The sequence below is a fragment of the Saccopteryx leptura genome, chromosome 11 (assembly GCF_036850995.1).
Source record: "Saccopteryx leptura isolate mSacLep1 chromosome 11, mSacLep1_pri_phased_curated, whole genome shotgun sequence".
NCBI classification, from domain to species: domain Eukaryota; kingdom Metazoa; phylum Chordata; class Mammalia; order Chiroptera; family Emballonuridae; genus Saccopteryx; species Saccopteryx leptura.
The window spans coordinates 60,977,824-61,000,086 of NC_089513.1; the positions used below are offsets into that span (position 1 = coordinate 60,977,824).

The 22,263-nt window shown below is 41.5% G+C and overlaps 1 protein-coding gene across 1 annotated transcript in view; it reads right to left on the reverse strand.

The window, feature by feature from the left end:
- Positions 1 to 186: 186 nt before the first annotated feature.
- Positions 187 to 22,263, reverse strand: part of ISY1 (ISY1 splicing factor homolog) — a 42,598-nt gene continuing 20,521 nt past the window's right edge. Inside the window, exons 7-11 of the mRNA XM_066352507.1 lie at positions 18,906 to 19,023; positions 7,296 to 7,418; positions 6,221 to 6,342; positions 1,727 to 1,813; positions 187 to 1,330 (exon numbers count right to left, since the gene is read on the reverse strand). Of these exons, the coding sequence (XP_066208604.1) occupies positions 1,223 to 1,330; positions 1,727 to 1,813; positions 6,221 to 6,342; positions 7,296 to 7,418; positions 18,906 to 19,023 (558 nt within the window). The 3' untranslated portion in view covers positions 187 to 1,222. The remainder of the gene's footprint in view (positions 1,331 to 1,726; positions 1,814 to 6,220; positions 6,343 to 7,295; positions 7,419 to 18,905; positions 19,024 to 22,263) is intronic.

Sequence of the window (22,263 nt, forward strand, 5' to 3'; positions counted from 1 at the left end):
TGGATGGCAGGTTTAGATCCAACTGGTGCTTCCTGGGCATCGACTGTACTGTCACACATGCCACCTACAGTAAGGACGGTTCTGCCCACAGACCTCATCTCTCAGAGGCCAGAACGGGTCCCAGCCTCCCACACCGGGGCTGCGTTTTGGGGGTCCCAGGCCTCCCACACCTGGGCTGCATTGTGGGCCTCTCCCCTGCAGTGATTCTGAACCTCACATCCCAGTGCAACCATCACCTCAGTGCAGAAAACAATATGCTGCAGACACGAAGGTTTTCCCCTTCATATAAAAATCTTTAATAAAAATAGCTTTCTACAGAACCATTCATAAAACAGAAGGAACAATTTCTTGCCACATGGGCAGGAGAAAATGAGGCAGGCCAAGCGGGCCACAGAGAACTGTGCCAGGCCCAAAAGGTCCAACTCTGGCTGGCTATTGACACGTTTCATTTTTCAAGAGGTGTTACAAATAATGTCTTTTTAGGAAAAGCTGTATTTTTTTTTTTTTTACAAAAACAGAGAGTCAGAGAGAGGGATAGATAGGGACAGACAGACAGGAAGGGAGAGTGATGAGAAGCATCAATCATTAGTTTTTCGTCGCGACACCTTAGTTGTTCATTGATTGCTTTCTCATATGTGCCTTGACCGTGGGGCTACAACAGACAGAGAAAGCCCTTGCTCAAGCCAGAGACCTTGGGTCCAAGCTGGTGAGCTTTTTGCTCAAACCAGATGAGCCCGTGCTCAAGCTGGCTACCTCGGGATCTCGAACCTGGGTCTTCCACATCCCAGTCCGATGCTCTATCCACTGTGCCACCGCCTGGTCAGGCTAAAAACTGCATTTTTTAAATGGTGGTCACTTATTGATCACCCTCCCCACCAAATGACAGAAGGCTAAATAAAACACAGGCTGCCAGCAGCCTGTTTTACACACTCAAGATAAAAATAAGCGGTTCATAGAGTAGAAAGTAATTTGTACAAAGGTGACAGCTGAACTGTTAGTATGTAGACAGCCTGCCAGGGAGGGATGGGACAGACGTCTTCCCTGAGATAAGTAGATGAGATGAGAACAGAAGGAACAGTAAGAAGTAGCAGGAAGCCCCGCAGCACTAGCCAGCCAGTCAGTAGGCCCAGGAGAGCAGAGCACTGTGGAGTAATGCCAGGACCAGCTGAGGCTGAAGAACTCCCCACAGACTTCCAGCCCCAAAGAGAGCCCTCACTCAGCCCTAATAACCCATCAGTCTTTTGGCCTCTTCACTCTGCGCCTGCAGGGTCTCACTTGCATACTTCTGAAGGAGTTCCATCTTCTTCCTTCGCACAAGTGCCTCCTCAATCTGTGAATAAAGAGAGTAAAGGGCTCATGCAACCCTCCTTGGTAAGGTCTTCTATACGCTGCCAGAACCTAGGTAGGAGGGAGTCCCCGTGCAGGAGGCCACTAAGGAGCTCAATACCGCGAGCGGTAGCAAAGGTCTCACTCTCTCCCACTGGAAGCATGTGAACAACAGAATGTTTGTCAGTTTCTTCTACAGCAAACAAAATCCTGCCTTCTCTAGGTTCCACAGCTAATATGAGCACTGTGACCATTGCCATGTGGTCTGGACTCAAGAGCTGCCCAAATAGATGGAAAAAACCCAAAACAGTGAAGTATTCAATGGACTCTCCTTTAGAGGCAAAGCCTCTGGCACTGGGACAGCTGCACCTTCAAGGCCAGCTCGCAGCTGCCACCCTACCTCTTGCTGCGATGGCACAGGAACATGAGCGATGAACTTCTGCTGCCCATCTTCCCCTTCTTTCTCCTGGCTGCCTTCCTCATCAGACTAAAAAACAGAAAACAACCAAAAGTCAGTAAGTAGGAGACCATAAAGTAAATGCTGGTAGTGCTAGCCAGACCAGGCGGTGGTGCAGTGTATAGAGCTTCAAACTGGGATGCAGAGGATCCAGGTTTGAAACCCTGAGGTTGCCAGCTTGTGCACAAGCTCATTCGGCTTGAGAGCGGGCTCACCAGCTTGAGCGCGAGGGTTGCTGGCTTGAGCGTGGCATCATAAACATGACCCCAAGGTTGCTGGATCGAACAAAGGGTCACTCACTCTGCTGACCCCCCCCCAACCCCATCAAAGCACATATGAGAAAGCAATCAGTGAACAACTAAGGAACTGCAACTATGAGAGATGAGTTGATGCTCCTTATCTCTCTCCCTTCCTGTCTGTCTGTCCCTCTTGCTGTCTCTTCTCTCTCTGTGTCTCTGTCACCAAAAACAAACAAACAAAAAACAACGTTGGTAGTGCTATAAAACACACTACTCTGCAGCTGGTTAAAAGGGGCAGGAGAAGGAATGAAGAAGTTCGGTACTTATACAGAAACACAGCCAAGACAGCTTAAGTACAAAATCAACAAAACATTGTGTATATCATCCTAACTTTTGTATTAGGAAAGAAAATGGAAATAGAAACTAGTGACAGCAGTGAGAACTGGGTAGGTGGAGGGCAGAGTTGCAAAAGAATCTATGTCGACTAATTTTATATATTGTTCAGCTTTTCACTTTTTTTTTTTTTTTTTTTGTATTTTGTATTTTTTTCTGAAGCTGGAAACGGGGAGAGACAGTCAGACAGACTCCTGCATGCGCCCGACCGGGATCCACCCGGCATGCCCACCAGGGGGCGATGCTCTGCCCCTCCGGGGCGTCGCTCTGCCGCGACCAGAGCCACTCTAGCGCCTGGGGCAGAGGCCAAGGAGCCATCCCCAGCGCCCAGGCCATCTTTTGCTCCAATGGAGCCTTGGCTGCGGGAGGGGAAGAGAGAGACAGAGAGGAAGGCGGGGGGGGGGGGGGGGGGGGGGTGGAGAAGCAAATGGGCGCTTCTCCTATGTGCCCTGGCCTGGAATCGAACCCGGGTCCCCCGCACGCCAGGCCGACGCTCTACCACTGAGCCAACCAGCCAGGGCCTTCACTTTTTGAATATACTATTTTTTAAAAAATTAGCATGACCTGGTCCTGGCCGGTTGGCTCAGTGGATAGTGTCAGTCCAGCGTATGGATGTGCTAGGTTCAATTTCTGGTCAGGACACAACCATCTGCTTCTCTCCCCACTCACTCTCTCCTTTCTTTTCCTCTTCCCCTCCTGCAGCCAGTGGTTTGACTGGTTTGAGCATCAGCCCCAAGCACTGAGGCTCAGTCGGTCTAAGCCATGTCAGCCTCAGGTGCTAAAAATAGCTCAGCGGAGTCAAGCATCAACCCAAGATGGAGGCTGCCAGGTGGATCCCAGTCAGAGTGCATGCGTGAATCTATTTCACTATCTCCTCTCCCCTCATTTAAAAAAAGAAAAATAAAAAGCAAAAGCCGGACCTGCAGGGGCGCAGTGGATAAAGCATTGCCCTGGAATACTGAAGTCACCAGTTCAAAACCCCAGACTTGACTGGTCAGGGCACATATGAGAAGCAACTACTACAAGTTGATGCTTCTTGTTCCTCTCATCCGCCTTCTCGGCCCTGGCTGAGTGGCTCAGTCAATAAAGCATTGTCCCTACACAGTGAGGTCACTGGTTTGATCCCCAGTTAGGGCACAAATGAGAAGCAATCAATGAGTGCACAACTAAATGGAACTGAGTGAAACGAGCTGATGCTTTTCTTTCTCTCTCCCTCTTAATCTCAAATCAATAGAAAATTTTTTTTAAAAAATTAAATTTAGCCTGACCAGGAGGTGGCACAGTAGATAGAGCATCAGACTGGGATGCAGAGGACCCAAGTTCGAGACTCCAAGGTCACCAGCTTGAGCGTGGGCTCATCTGGTTTGAGCAAAAGCTCACCAGCTTGGACCCAAGGTCACTAGCTCGAGCAAGGGGTTACTCCTTCTGCTGAAGGCCCACAGTCAAGGCACATACGAGAAAGCAATCAATGAACAACTAAGGTCTTGCAATGAAAACCTGATGATTGATGCTTCTCATCTCTCTCTGTTCCTGTCTATCTGTCTCTGTCTATCCCTCTCTCTCTGTCCCTGTAAAAAATAAATAAATAAATAAATAAATTTAGCTCTGGTTGGGTGGCTCAGTGGAAAAGCATCTGAGGTCGCAGGTTCAATCCTCAGTCAGGGCACAAATGAGAAGCAACCAATGAGTACACAAATGGAGCAACTAAGTGAAACAGCAAGTTGATGTTTCTCTCTGTCTCCCTTCCCCCACCTCAAATCAATGGAAAAAATGAAAAATTACAATTAAATCCAGTCAAAACAGTGGAGTAGGTGAACGCTGGGCTGTCCTCCCACAACCATATCAAAATTACAACTAAAGAATAACTATCACAAGAACAACCTGGACACCAGCTGAACAGAAGTCCTCCAACTAAGAATTTACAAAAGAAGCCATGTTGAGACTGGTGGAAGGGGCAGCCACTCAATGGGCAGGTCTCACACTGTGGCAATTAAGAATCGGGAGGAAGCCCGACCAGCAGCTGCACAGTGGATAGAAGAGCATCAATGTGAGACACTGAGGTCCCAGGTCCAAATCCCCAAGTTCACAGGTTTGAGTGCTGGGTCATCCGGCTCGAGTGCAGGCTCACCAGCTTGAGCACAGGGTCTCCAACTTTAGCATGGGATCAACATGATCCCTTAGTGCAGGGGTCTCAAACTCGCGGCCCGCCGAACAATTTTGTGCGGCCCGCAGACTAATCCACGAAGTTCAAAATATTTTGGATAAAACTAAGTAAGCCTGTGGATTAGTCTGCGGGCCGCACAAAATTGTTTGGCAGGCCGCATGCGGCCCGCGGACCGCGAGTTTGAGACCCCTGCCTTAGTCGTTGGCTTGAGCCCAAAGGTTGCTGGCTTTAGCAAGGGGTCACTGGCTCGACAAATGTCCTGCCCCCCAGGCAAGGCATGTATGAGAAGCAGTCAATGAAGATCAGAGAAAAGCATCAAGTGATGCAACTACGAGTTGATGCTTCTCATCTCTCTCCCTTCCTGTCTGGCTGTGTCTGTCTCTCACGTTCTCTCGCATGGAAAAAAAAAAAGGAATCAGGAGGAATATTTCTGCAGCAAAGGTCCCCTCTGAGGAACAGGGGGCCCCAGCCCCAAAGTAGACTCCCCAGCCCAAAGCACCGTGCCAGGAAGAGGAGCCTACAGAACAGAACATCTGGCAGTAGAAACAAGTAGAGAATGCGACCAAGTGAGATGGAGGGCTAATGGAGACCAAAGTGCTACTCTTGAGGGGCCCAGACAGAAGTACTCACAAACTCATTTGCTCTGGGCTCCAGAACTAGGGCAGCAGCTCAAAATTGCCACATACATATGGGAGAAACTAAACTGACAAGCCTCAGGGCAAAGCACTGGAGGGGCAGAAGTTGGAGCAGCTCTCTCCAGGACAGATGTGCTGGCAGGCTGCATTGTTCCCTTGGACCCTCTTCCCTTCCAGATGGCTGAAACAGGCAGGTAACAAATCTGCAATCTCCATTAACCTGGCTAATACGGCTCTTTCCACCCTGATCCCACTCTAATCGATCACTGGCCCTGAGCCTCTTCTAGCAGCTGCTCCATACAAACAGACTTTCCTGAAATCTCTGAGAGGTGAGCAAACTCCAAAAAAGCATCAGCTGGTCTCAGCATGCCCTATACATTTTTTTCTTTTTTTTAGAGATTCTTTTTTTTTAAAGATTTTATTTATTCACTTTAGAGAGAGGGAGAAAGGGGGTAAGAAATCAACTTGTAGTTGCTTCCTATATGCGCCTTGACTGGGCAAGCCTGAGGTTTCAACCTGGTGACCTCAGTGTTCCAGATCGACACTTTACCCACTGCACCACCATAGGTCAGGTGGCCCTATACTTCTAGGTAAACAGCCCCAGGCCGGCATAGCAGCAACCAGTCTCAACAACTTCTACTTTACTTCCATCAGGTGGCCCCAAGGCTGGCATAGCAGCCAGTCATGACTTGAAACGTAGTTTGAAGTAAGTGGCCATAAGCCTAGCCCAAATGGTAGCTAGCTTCAGCTGAAATCATGATGCCCACCAAAGGGTCCAAAGCCCAATAGTAGCAGCCAGCCTCCAGTTCGCAGCACAGCTTCTCCCAAACACCTCCAAGGAGCAGCCAACCACAGATCACTGCGTGGCTCCCACCAGGACAACCTCAGCAAGACAGAAAGTGGTGGCAGAACTTGACTTGCACTAGAGCCCCTCCCAAAAGATCTGGACTTCACAACTCAGAGCAGAAGGTAGTGAGCACCAGGGTCCCTTGCTGTCCCCCAGTACCTCCTCCTCGGTGACAGCATAGATATTGATCTCTTCTTCCTCCTCCTCCTCCTCTTCCTTTTCTCCTCTTGCCAGCCGAGCTTCTCTCTCTGTTTTCCACTTTTCTACTAATTCGGCTCTGACTGTAGACAAGGGACAGCAAGTGTTACTTTGGTCTCTAAATAAGCTTCAAACACTATGCAGGGCAACGCCAAGATGTTCCCTCAGGAAAGAGACACTTTTATTCTGCCCTGGTGGGAGGGAAACAGACAGGACCTGGATGGCTCCCTGATGTGCCCGCAAGTGAACAGAGAGATGCAGTTGCACAGCATGCTGGCAAAGAGCGCCAACTCCTTACCACCTGCTTTTAAAAGCTAGCTCAATGTTAGGAGTAGGGGAGTAGCACTAACATATGCTTCACAGAGTTGTCATGAGGCTTCAAAAGAACATCCATAAAAGCTCAGCATAGTGTTCAATATGGAGGAAGCTCTCAGAAAAGAAGACCCATCTTGCTCTACACTGAAACTCATTAACTGTTTTTAGAGCTGACTTAAATCTCCTTAAGTGGACACCACTTCATGATATCAAGGAAGGTCATTCTGGTAAGGATCTACATAGCAAACCCTGATGGACAGGGACCAGGTCAGATGCCACTCTGTAGTTTCCCCAACATACTCCTTCTAGCCCAACACCATGCTAAATGCCTCATAGTTATTGAGGGTTATGTCATTAGTAAACCATTTCCTCTGAAGACCATTAGCAACAAAAAATCTCCCTTCTGGCATAAAGCACTATTTAAAAACCAGGTTTCAAAAGAAAAGCAGAGGCCCCCGCCGGGTAGCTCAGTTGGCTGGCGCACTGTCCCAGTATTCCAAGGTTGTAGATTCAATCCCCGGGAAAAAGCAACCAATGAATTGATGAATAGGTGGAACAACAAATCAGTATTTCTCTTTCTCTCTCTCCCCCTCTCCTCCTTCTCCTCTCTCTAAAATCAATCAATAAATAAATTTTTTTAAAAATTTAAAAAAACACTATTCAATACAGAGAACAGAAACTAGATGTCATCTGTATTGAAATGAAATGCCTGTATACCTACATTTCTTTTCATATTCCTGTTCCAGAGGCACAATAACACCATCATCTTCATCTAGGTAACCGTAGTATTCAAAATCGATTGCCTTCATGAGCTCAGCACGTGTCTTTCTTGGAGGAGGAAGAGCTAAAAGAAAGAGCACAAACTTAGCTAAATTTCCCATCATTATCACACTCAATCCTTCCCCCTATGCAGTGTTAGGCATATAATATGTGTGTTCATGAAAATAAGAAATAGGCACTTCTCTACAAAAGTGTTGAAACCTTTGACCTAATTAGTCCATTTAAAAGAAATCTATCCTGATTTAAAAACAAAACAAAAGCTGCCTGACCTGTGGTGGTGCAGTGGTTAAAGCGTCAACCTGGAATGCTGAGGTTGCCAGTTCGAAACCCCAGGCTTGCCTGGTCAAGGCAGTTATGGGAGTTGTTGATGCTTCCTGATCCTTCCCCCTGTTCTATCTCTTCTCTCTCTCTCTCTCTCTCTCTCTCTCTCTCTCTCTGTCTATCTCCCCTCTCTCTCTAAAAGTGAATAAATAACATCTAAAAAAAAACAACCCAGAAGCTGGCAAAGCTTTATGAACAGAGATGTGTATCACAGCATTATTTATACACAATGAAAACAAAATATCCTAGGATTGTTAACTGCAGGATGTATATGAGATGAGGGGACCTCCAACACCAATAATGCTGTTTCACAGGTGCTTTGATAACATCTGAAATGCCATAATGTTTAATAATAAAATTAAAAAAAAACATGATGAGAAAACATACGTATCTAGATAAAACAAAAGAAACTACAAACAAAACAGATAAATGAGAAAGTCCTGAAGAAAATATTTTCAGTCTAAGGATTACTACTCAGAATATTTAACTCCTGAAAATCAAAAGGGAAATGACAACCCAACAGATTGGTCAAAGAATAAAAGCTCATAATTTAAGAAGAAAAAATTTATAAGTATGAAAATTTCAATTAGTAATGATCAATTTCATTAGTAATAAATAAAAAACAAAGGTAATTTTTTTTTCAACCATCAAATCAGCAAACTTTGGAAATAACTAGAAGTCTACAAAAGCAGGAATGGTTTCAAGAAGTATGGTTAATCAATGCCATAATATTTATTCTTTAATCCTTCTCATCCACTAATAGGGTTGTAAGTAAAACTGGGAAGATCTGAATGGATATCACAACATAACAAATATGGAAGCGCCACTGTGTTTCGGCGGGCCTAAGGCACAAAATGGCAACTCTGCCCGTGGTGTGACTGGTAGACACCATGTTGGCTGCATCTAGGACAGAGTATAGGACTGAAACCTGGCCGGCTCAGGGCACTGCACATGACCACAGGGACTGGTTTAAGGACGGAATTTGATTCAATCAAAATCAACTAGACTCAATTAGGAATCTTGCTTGAACTGGGTTTTTTGGAGGGAAAATCTATTGCTGGGAGAAAATAAAATGTAAATCAGTAATGGACAATCTGCAAACACAAGCACAGAGAGGAAAGAGAAACACACACAAAATGGAAGTCAAAACTACAACGTGGAGAAATGTGACACAGAATCAGCCATTCTTGAATGCAGTCTACCCTTTTCAGTGATGTGAGCCAATACATTAGGCTTTTCTGCCTCAAGTAAATTGGGATTGAGTCAGCTGTCACTTCTACTGATGAAATTTAGCTAATGGAATAACCACAGAAGTGCATGTTAAAAGGCCTGGAAGTGAACATACCAAACAGATAATTAAAATAATGGTTACCAGTTATCTCTAGCAGGGGCACTGAGATTAGGGGGAGAGGGATCAAGAGGACTGAACTACTCTTTAAATTATACTCATCAAGACTAACTTAGGCACTTTCTTGTTAAAAAAAAACTATGACTGGAATAATTAAAATAAATTTAGAAAAATGTAAATGCAAATCAAAAAGTAAAAGCAACACATATAACCTCAATTTAGGAACTCCACCCCCTCCAACTCAACCCTTAAAAAATTGGAAGGAAATATATCGACGTGTTAATAATCATTATCTACTAGTTGTAAAAATGTAGACCAGTTTTTTGTTCTTGATTTGTTTATTGATTATAGTGAGAGAGGGGGAGAGCCAGACAGACAGGGAGACAAGAATGTCAATCTGTCCCTGTGCTCTGACTAGGGATTGAAGAGCAACCTCTGCACTTTGGGGTGATGCTCAAGCTCTCCATCCAGGGCAGGGTTTTCTTTCTGATTTTTGGTGTTTTACAACTTCTCTGTAATGCTTTCACAATAAATAACATATTTAAACTATGAACCTTTCTTAAGAGATGTTAATGATACATGCAATAGCAGTTTTAGAATAATGAATTTAAAAATAAGCAGAGTTTAATAAATGTAGAATTAGATTTTTTTTTTTTTTTTAGTATTATATTTTTAAACAAAAAAAAAAACTGGGAGGAAATAGAATAGAATGCCAACAGTGGTGAAAATATCAGTATCATTCTTCTCTTCATTTCCCACTATTTCTATAAAGTATCAATATTTAGGCTACTGTTCTACTAAATGGCAACATTAAAATAGAGGCATACCTCATTTATTGCGCTTCACTTTATTGTACTTCACAAATACTGAGTTTTTTAAAAACTGAAAGTTTGTGGCAACCCTGCTTCAAGTAAGTCTATCAGTGCCATTTATGCAATAGCATTTACTCACTTTGTGTCTCTGTAACATTTTGGTAATTCTCCAAAATATTTCAAACTTTTTCATTATTACATTTGTTATGGTGACCTGTGATCTTTGATGTTACTGTTGTAATTGTTTTGGGGAACCACACTCATGTAAGAGGATAGAATTAATGGATACATGTATATGTATTGTGGCTGCTTCACTGACTGGCCATTCCCTGACGCTCTCCCTCTCCTTGAGCCTCCCTATTCCCTGAAACACAACAATATTGAAATCAGGCCAATTAATAGCCCTAGAAGGTCTCTTAAATGTTCAAGTGAAAGGAAGAGTTCCATGTCTCTCATTTTAAATCAAAAGCTAAAAATGACTAAGCTTAGTGAAGAGGGAATGTTGAATGCCAAAATAAGTCAAAAGCTTGGCCTCTTGCCTGACCTGTGGTGGCACAGTGGATCCAGAACTCTGAGGTCCCTGGTTTGAAACCAGGAGGTCACCAAGTTGAGAGTGGGGTCACTGGCTTGAAGGCCAATGTCACTGGCTTGAGCACAAGGGCATTGGCTTGACCAAGGGGTAAGGCTCGGTTCGAGCTTCCCAGTCAAAGCACATATGAAAAACAATCAATAAACAACTAAGTGAAGAAACTACAAAGTGATGCTTCTTATCTTTCTCCTTCCTCTCTCTCTCCCTGCCTCTCACTCTAAAAAAAAAATAAATAAATAAATAAAGTAAAAACATTGGCATCTTGTAATAAATGGTTAGCCAAGTTGTAAATGCAAAGGAAAAGTTCTTGAAGGATTTTAAAAGTGCTATTCCAGGGAACAGAGGAATGATGTGGGGTAAGTTTCCGTGGTCTGGATAGAAGACCAAACCAGCCACAACATTCCCTTAAGACGAAGGCTAAGAGCGGCGAGAAAGCTGCAGAAGATCATTCTGAAGCTAGAAGTTGGTTCGTGAGGTGTTTTTTTTTTAAAGTTTATTTATTGATTTTACAGAGAGGGGAGGGTGATGGGAGCGAGGGTGATGGGAGCGAGAAGTATTTACTCATAGTTGCTTCACTTCAGTTGTTCATTTGTTCTTTGTGGTATGTGCCTTGACCAGGCAAGCCCAGGGTTTCAAACCAGCGACCTCAGTATTCCAGGTCGAGGAACTAGGCACTGCGCCTCCACAGGCCAGGCAGGTTTGTGAGGTTTAAGGAAAGAAGCCATCTCCATAAAAGTGCAAGGCGAAGCAGCAAATGCTGTTATAGAGGCTACAAAAAAAGTTATCCAGAGATCTAGCTAAGATAATTAATGAAGGTGGCTACACTGAAAAACAGATTTTCAATGTGGAGGAAAGGAAGAGTGAACCAAAGGGGCAAAGTTCACTGTTGTTTTTTTATTTTACTTACTGATTTTACAGAGAGACAGGAAAGAGAGGTGGGGGAGCAAGAGTATCAACTCATAGTTGTTTCACTTTAGTTATTGACTACTTGTTGTATGTAGCTTCACTGGGCAAGCCCGGGGTTTCAAACTAGCAAACTCAGCACTCCAGTTCAACACTTTATCCACTGTGCCACAATAGGTCAGGCATCATTGTTGTCTTACTTTTTATAATTATTATTATTATTATTAAGTGACGGAGGAGGAAGCAGACAGACTCCTGCATAGGCCCAGGCCAGAATCCACCCAGCAAGCCTCCGCAAGACCTGTACTGCTCTGTTGCTCAGCAACCAAACTATTTCAGCGCCTGAGGTGAGGCCATGGAGCCATCCTCAGCGCCCAGGGCCAACTTTGCTCAAACCATTCTCCAGGCTTCAGGAGAGGAAGAGAGAGAGATGGGGGGGTCAAATGGTAGAGAAGCAGATGGTCACTTCTCCTGTGTCCCCTGACCAGGCATCAAACCAAGGACTTCCACATGCTGGGCCAATGCCCTACCACTGAGCCAAATGGCCAGGGCTGTTGTCTTATTTTAAGAATTTCTACAACAACCACTCCAATCTCTAGCAACCAAAAACTTGATGAATCATCAGCCATCAAAATTAAGGCAAGACCCTCTATCAGCAAAAAGATTATTACTCACAAAAGGCTAAGAAGAGGACAGAATCAGTGACACTGAAGACAGGCAATAAGAGATGCTACAGAGAGGAGAGAGAAACCCATGAATTTAAAAATATGAGAGTTCTACAAGAATTGTCTGAATTGCAGAAAGAGCAATATAAGAATAATGGGTATATCAAAAGAAGAAGGGAGGGAAAAAAAATAAAAAAAAAATAAAAAAAAGAAGAAGGAAGGGAGAAGGGAATGGAGAGCCAATTCAAACAAATGATTAATGAGAACTTTACAAGCCTATGGAAAAAGTTAGATCCTTGAATCTAAGAAGCAAACAGAACACTGAGTTATATTAATCTAAACTGACCTTCTCCAAGACACATCATAATAAAACTGTCAAAATTCAATGACAAAAAAAGAATTCTCACCTGACCAGGCAGTGGCGCAGTGAATAGAGCGTCGGACTGAGATGCAGAGGACCCAGGTTCGAGACCCCAAGGTCGCCAGCTTGAGCATGGGCTCATCTGGTTTGAGCAAAGCTCACCAGCTTGGACCCAAGGTCGCTGGCTCCAGCAAGGAGTTACTCGGTCTGCTAAAGGCCCACGGTCAAGGCACATGTGAGAAAACAATCAATGAACAACTAAGGTGTCGCAAGGAAAAACTCATGATTGATGCTCCTCATCTTTCTCCGCTCCTGTCTGTCTGTCCCTATCTATCCCTCTCTCTGACTCTCTCTCTGTCTCTGTAAAAAAAAAAAAAAGAATTCTCAAGACAGCTAGAGAAAAGAAGAACATAAAGTATAAGGAAGGCCCATTAAGTTATCATCAGACTTCTACAAGCCAAAAGACAGTAGACCCAAACATTAAAAGTACAGAAACAGAGTAATTACCATCCAAGAATACTATATATATCAAAGTTATAATTCAAATATGAAAAATAAAAACTTTTCTAGACATACAGAAGCTGAGGGAATGTATCACAAGAAAAGCCACTGCAAAAAATACTCAAAGGTGTTATTCTGATACAAAGAACAAAACAATACAAAACTACAAGTAATATCCCAACAAGGTTACTATATAAAACAAAGATAATCTATGACAATAACATAAAAGAGGAGAAGATAAAAAAAAGGGGGGGGGGGAGAAGATAAAGATCTGAAGTAGCAGAGAACAGAGTGCAGAAGCACTCATAAGACAAAAGACTCTTACATATACGAAAATTTTTCTCTTAATATCCTAATGCTAACCATGCATGAAAAAAACCAATACTGAAACACATCGCATAAAAAAAAAAGAGGAAGCCTGACCAGGCAGTGGCACAGTGGATAGAGCATTGAACTAGGATGCACAGGACCCTTGTTCGAAACCCTAAGGTCACTGGATTGAGCGTGGGTGCATCATCCAGCTTAAGCGAGGGCTCACCAGCTTGAGCACAGGGTAACAGACATGACTCCAGGGTCACTGGCTTGAGCCCAAAGTCACTGGCTTGAGAAAGGGGCCACTTGCTCTGCTGTAGCCCCCAGTCAAGGCACATATGACAAAACAATCCATGAACAACTAAGGTGCTGCAACAAAGAACTGATGCTCTCATCTTTCTTCTTCATGCCTGTCTCTCTCACTCAAAAAAAAAAAAAAAGAGGAAACAGGGAAAAGAAATATGAAATACCACCAAACAAAAAATAACTGACAAAAACACAAAAGAGAAGAAACAAATAAGATACAGAGCTACCAGACAACAAAACATAAAATGGCTACAGAAAATCCTCAAGCATCAATTATTGCCCTAAATTTAAATGGTCTAAATTCACCAATAAAGAGTCACAGAGTAGCAGATGGAATCAAAAAGCAAAACCTAACCGTATGCTACTTTCAGGAGACACATCTAAGCTGCAAGGACAAAAGTAGACTCAAAGTGAAAGGATAGAAAACAATTTTCCAAGCAAACAATACCCAAAGAAAAGCAGGTGTAGCCATACTAATATCTGACGATGCTGACTTCAAGACAACAAATGTAACGAGACAAAGATGGACATTTGATAATGATAAAGGGGACACTGAATCAGGAAGATATAACACTTCTTGATATATATACACTAAGTCAGGGAGCACCAAAATATATAAGATATGTACTAACCAATCTGAAAATAGAAACAGACTAAAACACAGTAATAGTTGGAGATCTTAATACACTATTGCCAGCTTTAGATAGATCATCCAAATAGAAAATCAACAGTGTGCCTTAAATGTGCCATTTGATAAAGTATGCCTTAAATGACACACTATATCAAAAGGACATAATAGACATTTACAACACATTTCATCCCAGAACATCAGATTATGCAGTTTTCCCAGGGTGCATGGAACATTCCCAAGGATAAACCATATGTTCGGTCACAAAACTACCTCAACAAATTCAAGGGCACTGAAATTATACCAAGCATATTCTCTACCATAAGTCTTTGAAATTAGAATTCAACTGCAAAAAGGAAGTAAGGAAACCCACAAAAATATGGAAATTAAACAACATACTTCTAAAAAAAATTACTAAAAGAAGAAATAAAAGCAGAGATCAAAAGAGATATGTAAACAAACAAAAGTGACAATGCATCAAAACTTCTGGGATGCAGCAAAAGCAGTAATGAGAGGGAAGTTTATATTACAGTCCTATATCAAGAAACAAGCAAGATCCCAAGTAAACAACCTAACATTACATCTTAAAGAACAAGAAAAAGAACAACAAAGGCAACACAAAGTCAGCAGAAGAAAAAAAATATTAAAAATTAGAGCAGAATTAAATGAAATAGAGAACAAAAACATTTTGAAAAAAATTAATACAACAAAGATCTAGTTTTTTGAAAAGATCAATAAAATTGACAAACCTCTGGATACAGCAGCACAAGGATAGTTCAACATATGCAAATCAGCCAATGTAGTAATACACCACATCAACAAAACAAAGGACAAAAATCATATGACTCTACCAATACCTGAAGAAAAGGTATTCAATAATATACATCCATTAATGTTTAAGACAATCAATAAAATGGGTATAAAATGAAAGTACCTCAACATAATAAAAGCCATATATGACAAACTATCAGCTAATATCATACTAAATGGTGAAAAACTGAAAGCTTTTCCTCTAAAATCAGGAACAAGATAAGGATGCTCACTTTCTCCACCCTTATTAAACATAGTACAGGAAATTTTAGCCAGAGCAATCAAGCAAGAGAAAGTAATAAAAGGCATCCATTCCAGGAAAAAAGTAAAGGTACCACATTTTCAAATGACATGATCCTATATATAGAAATGCCAGAGACTCCACAAAAAGCTATAGAAACAATAAATCTTCAATGAAGTCTCAGGACACAAAATCAATATACAAAAAAAAGTCTACTGCTTTCCTATATGCCAACAATGAACCTCCAGAAAAAACTAAAAAAACAATTACCTTTCAGCCCTAGCCAGTGGTTCAGTGGATAGAGTGTCAGCCTGGAATATGGATGTCTGGGTTCAATTTCCAGTCAGGGCACCCAGGAGAAGGAACCATCTGCTTCTCTCCCCCTCTCTCTCCCCCTCTCTCTCCCTCTTCTCTCCCCCTTCTCTCCCTCTTCCCCTCCTGCAGCCAGTAGCTCGATTGGTTTGAGTATGGCCTCAGGCACTGAGGATAGCTTGGTTGGTTGGTCCAAGTTCTTCAGCCTCAAGCACTAAAAGTAGTTCAGTACTAGAGCCTGACGGGGTTGCTGGGTGGATTCTGGTCAGGGTGCACGCAAGAGTCTGCTTCACTATCTCCCCTCCTCTCACCTAAAACAAACAAACAAAAAATACCTTTCACAACTGCAACAACAACAAGAAAAATACATAAGGATAAACTTACATGAGATGTGCTGTAAATACTAACTTACTTCAAAGGAAGAAAGTATGATGTAATATTTTAACGAATGCATATTCAATGGATAATATATTGGGTTGAATAAAATGTATGATTAAAATTTAAAAGCAAAGAAATAATATAAGAAAAGCACCCAGCATATAGCATATCTACTGTTATGATGATTCAAGACTAGTTTTTTGGCTCTCTAAGCAGCAGCATGATAGCCAGCAAGAACAAGCACCTTATAAAAGCAGCAGAAAGGGAGTCAAGAAGAAAATGCTTGATCAGCTTTCCAACAAAGGTTGGTATGATGTGAAAGCACCAGCTATGATCAATATGAGAAATATTAGAAAAGCACTAGTTACAAGAACTCAAGGAACCCAAATTGCACCTGATGGTTGCAAGGGTTGTGTTTTTTGAAGTGAGCCTAGTTGATCTGAGAATGATGAAGTTGCATTTAGAAAATTCAAGCTAATAATTACCAAGGAGGTTCAAGGAGAAAACTGCTTGACTAATGACAAAATGTGTTCCATGTTCAAAAGCAGAAGGCTGTGATTGAAGCTCTTGTTAATCTCAAGACTACTGATAATTATTTGCTTTATCTATTCTGTTTTGGTTTCACTAAAGAAACACAGCAATCAGGTTCAGAAGACCTCATAGGCTCAGCACCAACAGTCTGCCAAATCTGGAAGATGATAAAAATCATAACCCAAGAGGTACAGACAAATGACTTGAGAAATGTGATCAATAAATCAATTCCAGCCTGGCCTGTGGTTGCACAGTGGATAAAGCATTGACCTGGAATGTGAGGTCCCCAGTTCAAAACCCCAGGCTTGCCTGGTCAAGGCACATAAAAGCAGCATACAAGTTGATACTTCCTGCTACTCCCCCAAACCCTTTTCTCTCCTTTCTTAAAAAAAAAAAACTGATTGCCAACAGCACTAGAACAGACATAGAAAAGGCGTGCCAATCTATTTATCCATTCCCTGATGTCTTTGTTAGAAGAGTAATACTTGCCCTGGCCGGTTGACTCAGTGGATAAAGCATCAGCCCAGCATGTGGATGTCCCGGGTTGATCCCCAGTCAGGGGATCCATCCTCCTCCTTATTTGTCTAGCCCAAAGGAGACTCCTGTGCCACCTTCGTCACTGGTGACTCTTCAGCAAAAATCATCAAGAAAATTTCCATATAAAACTGTTACTTAAGTGATGCAACGACTGTCACTACAGGAAGCTCTACAACCTCCCTATTATGGTCAATGGCTGGCTCACTCTACTCAAAATGTCAACCCACCAACTTGGAGCCAGTTGAAGGTGTTATCTGAAAGGGCTGATTTAATTTGTAATTAACAAAATATACATCGTAACCATACTACTATGTTTGTTGCTATGCTAGCTGTAATTTCAATTCAAATACTTACTGTTGGGACTATTGGACAAAACAAATCTTATTGGGCTTATATTCCAAATCCACCATTAATTAAGCCTGTTCTTTAGGGAGGAGATGATATACCTGTCTTTAGTAATCATACAAAATTCTTGAAAGAATCACTAATTCTTTTATTATACATAAAACAAATTCAAATTTCTCATTCCATGAAAAAACAAATAATATACCTATATGGTTTATGTTTAATAATACTCTTAAAATTTCTGGATGTTTTTCTACTACACTTAAGACTATTTTGACTGACTCTCCTAAAAGTAATAAACCTGGACACATTACAAGAGACTATGGTCTCTAACAATTTTAATGCCTGGAGGCCCTGACCCCCATGAGTATAATCCTGTTGCACTGCCCCTAGGAGATTTCACCCACGTAAACTTTATCCTCCAAGAAAGGCAGCTCAAGAGCCTTACTGGAGAAATGACCATCTGCTTCTATCCTCCTCCCTCTCCCCCTTCCCTCCTTCTTCACTTCCCGCAGCCAGGGTCTTGACTGGTTCGAGGGTCGGCTCCAGACACTGAGAATAACTTGGCTGATTCGAGCATCGGCCCCAGAGAAAAATTGCTGCGTGAATCCTCGTTGGGGCACATGCAGAAGTCTGTCTATATTCCCTCCTCTCACTTAAAAAAGAAAGAAAAAGTAAAAATTTTAAGGAAGCCAAAGTATGAACTGCGAGAACTTATAGAGCTCCATGGTGAAGACAGCAAACCTAGAAAAGCTCCTAGAAATGAGACAGGGACTAAAGTTGAACGAGCTGATGAATGTGAACCCCCAGTCCAAAGATTTGTTTAAAATTCAGAACTTTAATGGTGACAGATAAAAGCCTATTTGTAATGTTAAAAAAAAAAAAGTGGCCCTGGCCAGCTGGCTCAGTGGATATAGCATCGGCCTGGTGTATGGATGTCCCTGGTTCAATTCCTGGTCAGTGCACACAGGAGAAGCAACCATCTGCTTCTACACCTTTCCCCTTTCTCTCCCTCTTCCTCTTGTGCAGCCAGTGGCTCGACTGATTCGAGCACTGGCTCCAGATTGGGAGGGGAGGGTGCTGGGTGGATCCTGTCAGGTTTAGGTTCAGGGCTCCTTTAAATCCAAAGCCCCTCTAAAACTCAAATTTCCCTCACCCAAACTCCCACTGTAACAACTTCTTCCTTAAGCATCTCCCTCACCCAACCTCCCCCTCCCCTTAAACAACTCCCTCCTACCTAGGGAAAGTTCTGGGAAATGTCCTTGGGACAAGGCTATCATGAGGGACCTGAGATTTGGGAAAGGAAGACAGTCTGTAACCAAGGCCACCAACCAAGATATGCTAATCTGCGCATGTCCAGGCTCAGGCAACCCCATGCCAGCAAATGCTGTGGCAAACCCCTGTATCTAATGCTTCCTCCACAGCTCGGGGCTGCAACCCTTTGCTGATCTCAGCCAGCTTGCATCCAGGAGCTTTTAAAATAAACTTTCCTTGTGGAACACACCAGCCTCCTTCTCGGTTTGTCCCACAGTTTCTGCCTTTCAGATCCCAGTCGGGGTTCATGTGGGAGTCTGCCTCACTATCTCCCCTCCTCTCACCTAAAATAATAAATAAATTGAAGCTAAAACCCACCCAAATATTAATTACTTACGTTCTTTTTCAAATAGCTCTCTTACACCAGGCAAATCTTTTGCTGCGCCAAAGTATTTGTAACCTCGATTTCCAGGGACTTCTTTTCCTTCATGATCCAGCATTTTAGGGCCAACTTTCTTATTGGGAAGGAAAAAGATAAAATGGATTTGATCCTTAAAACCTCTGTTTACATGCTTACAAATGTATTTTAAGATAATAATGTTTAACATGGAAAATATTTATGTACAAATAAAAATATTTAGGTACTTTTTAATCCCTTCAAAATCAACCTAAATTTTTAAAAAATCAACCTAAATACCTAAAAGTAGTAAGATGATTTAAGTAAGTTATAGCAAATTCATGGTTGGAATTTATTCTATACCTTAACAATGATAGGGTTTTTTTTTAATATGATGGTTTTATAATGATGGTTCTTGTGTTGACTTTGCAAAATGCTTATCATGTTAAATGACAAAAGCTTTAAAAAAATTGCACACCAAAACAAGCAGAAGACAAATCAAATATCTAAAGATGGAATTCAATCCATTTAAAATGATGAAGTCGACAATTACATGCAGTATGCAATCACGGACTAGTTCCCATACTAGAAGGGGAAATGCAAGGTCATTATTGGAAAAATCGCTGAATCAGCCAAGTAGATTAAGTGATTGTATCAGAGTTAAATGTCAAACTTGGTAACTCTACCATGTATTCTCATATAATATTCTTATTCTAAGAAAATGCACGTAGAAGTATTAAGGCATAAAGGAGCATCACATAGTTAAGCTTCAAATGGGTTCAGAAAAATAAATATTATGGTATACACAGACAATGGTAAAGCTAATAAAGAAAAATGTTAACTGGTAAATCTGTATAAAGTATATATGATAATTTACTATATATTTCTGCAACATTCTGTTAGCTCAAAAATGCTTTATGCTCCTAATATACTATAGTATTATATGAACAAAGCATATAGTTAAATATGAAATAATTTCTGTAAAAATAAACATATATCCACAGAAAAAAATTCTAGAAAATGTTAATAGCAGTATTCTTGGATGGTAGAAAAATACATTATACTGTATATCCTATATCAGTGGTCCCCAACCTCCAGGCCGTGGACCAGTACCGGTCTGTGGGCCATTTGGTACCGGTCCGCAGAGAAAGAATAAATAACTTACATTATTTCCGTTTTATTTATATTTAAGTCTGAACGATGTTTTATTTTTAAAAAATGACCAGATTCCCTCTGTTACATTCGTCTAAGACTCACTCTTGACGTTTGTCTCGGTCACGTGATACATTTATCCATCCCACCCTAAAGGCCGGTCCATGAAAATATTTTCTGACATTAAACCGGTCCGTGGCCCAAAAAAGGTTTGGGACCACTGTCCTATATCACATCTAAAATATATATAATATTTTTGTATTTTGTAAATTTTATATTTTTTAAATTATATTTTTTGCATAAAAGTATATATAGTTTCTATCATCAAAATCACCATTTTGAGCCTGACCAGGAAGTGGCACAGTAGATAGAGCATCGGACTGGGATGCAGAGGACCCAGGTTCGAGATCTCGAAGTTGCCAGCTTGAGCGTGGGCTCATCTAGTTTGAGCAAAAGCTCACCAGCTTGAGCCCAAGGTCGCTGGCTCCAGCAAGGGGTTGCTCAGTCTGCTGAAGGCCCACAGTCAAGGCACATATGAGAAAGCAATCAATGAACAACTAAGGTGTTGCAACACACAATGAAAAACTAATGATTGATGCTTCTTATCTCTCCATTCCTGTCTGTCTGTCCCTGTCTATCCCTCTCTCTGACTCTCTGTCTCTGTAAAAACAAAACAAAACAAAAAAAACACACCATTTTGAAAAGAAACACAAAACCTAGAACCAAAATTATACATATAGGGAGTATGAAATCAATTATGTCATAAAAAAACAATGGAAGGAAATACTCAAGTATTGCACAGGTAATGGGATTATAATTAAATGTTCTGCTTCCTTATACTTTTCTGAATTTGATGATACTGTATGATTATTATTATTATTATTTTAGTTCACGTGCAAAAGCACAAATGAGAGACAGACAGGGACTGACAGGAAGGAAGAGAGATGAGAAGCATCAACTTGTACTTGTGAAACCTTAGTTGTTCACAGATTGCTTTCTCATACATGTCTTGACCAGGGTGCTACAGCTGAGCCAGTGACCCCTTGTTCAAGCCAGCAACCTTGGGCTGCAAGCCAGAGACCTTTGGGCTCAGGGCAGTGACCATAGGGGTCATGTCTATGATCCCACACTCAAGCTGGTAACCCGCACTCAGGCTGGTAAGCTGGCACTCAAGCTGGTGACCTTGGGGTTTCGGCCCTGAGTAGTCAACATCCCAGGTGGATACTTTATCCACTGCGCCACCACCTGGTCAGGCTATTTTTTCTTTTTTTATTGTGGTAAAATACACATATCAAAATTAACCATTCTTATGTGAACATCAAAAATAGTATTAAATATTCATGTCATGTAAACATCTATCACCATAACTCGTTTCACCTTATAAAACTGAAACTCTACATGTATTATTTTTATATATAGTATATGAAAATAAAATTCTAAGCAGTGAAAAGCTCTGGAAGGAAATATATAGAAACATTAATGTTGATTTGCAGTAGTGGAACCTAAAAATATCTTGTATATTAATTTTATAGTGCTTCTGGTTCAAATGACCTGAGGCAGATCTCTATACAAATAGATGAACAATGCAAGCTCTGGGGCAGTATTTTTCAAAGTTGAGACTTAGTTATGGGTCATAAAATCTTAAGTGGGTCACAATAATTAATTTTTAAAAATCAAAATAGAAGAGAACATAAAATACCAAAGTATATCAACACATACTATGTATTTTTTCAGCATATTTTGTGTTTACTAGGTTGTGATATAAAATGTGCGAGTGTGTTTACAATGGGTCTCAGTCCTAAAAGCTTGAAAGTATTACATTTATAAAAGCCCAAAGAAAGGAAAGAATGGAGTGTTCCAAAGCCCCTTCAGGTAAAAATCCAATAAAGGCTGCTCCAATTCCCAGGAAGTTCAAAGAAGGATGTAAGAGGGCATGGAAATTTTAAACAAGGACCAGAGAGAATAAAAGGCTTGCACAGAACATCTGACTGGTGGACGCAGTTACCCTATCTGCTTGGGATCTGAGCTGAGGAGTCTTCAAGCATTATTCAACCTATTCTTTTCATAGGTTTCCACATCAACAGGCACTATTTCAAGCATTCTTCCATTTCTTTTTTTTTTTTATTTTTTTTTATTTTTTTTTACAGAGACAGAGAGTGAGTCAGAGAGAGGGATAGACAGGGACAGACAGACAGGAATGGAGAGA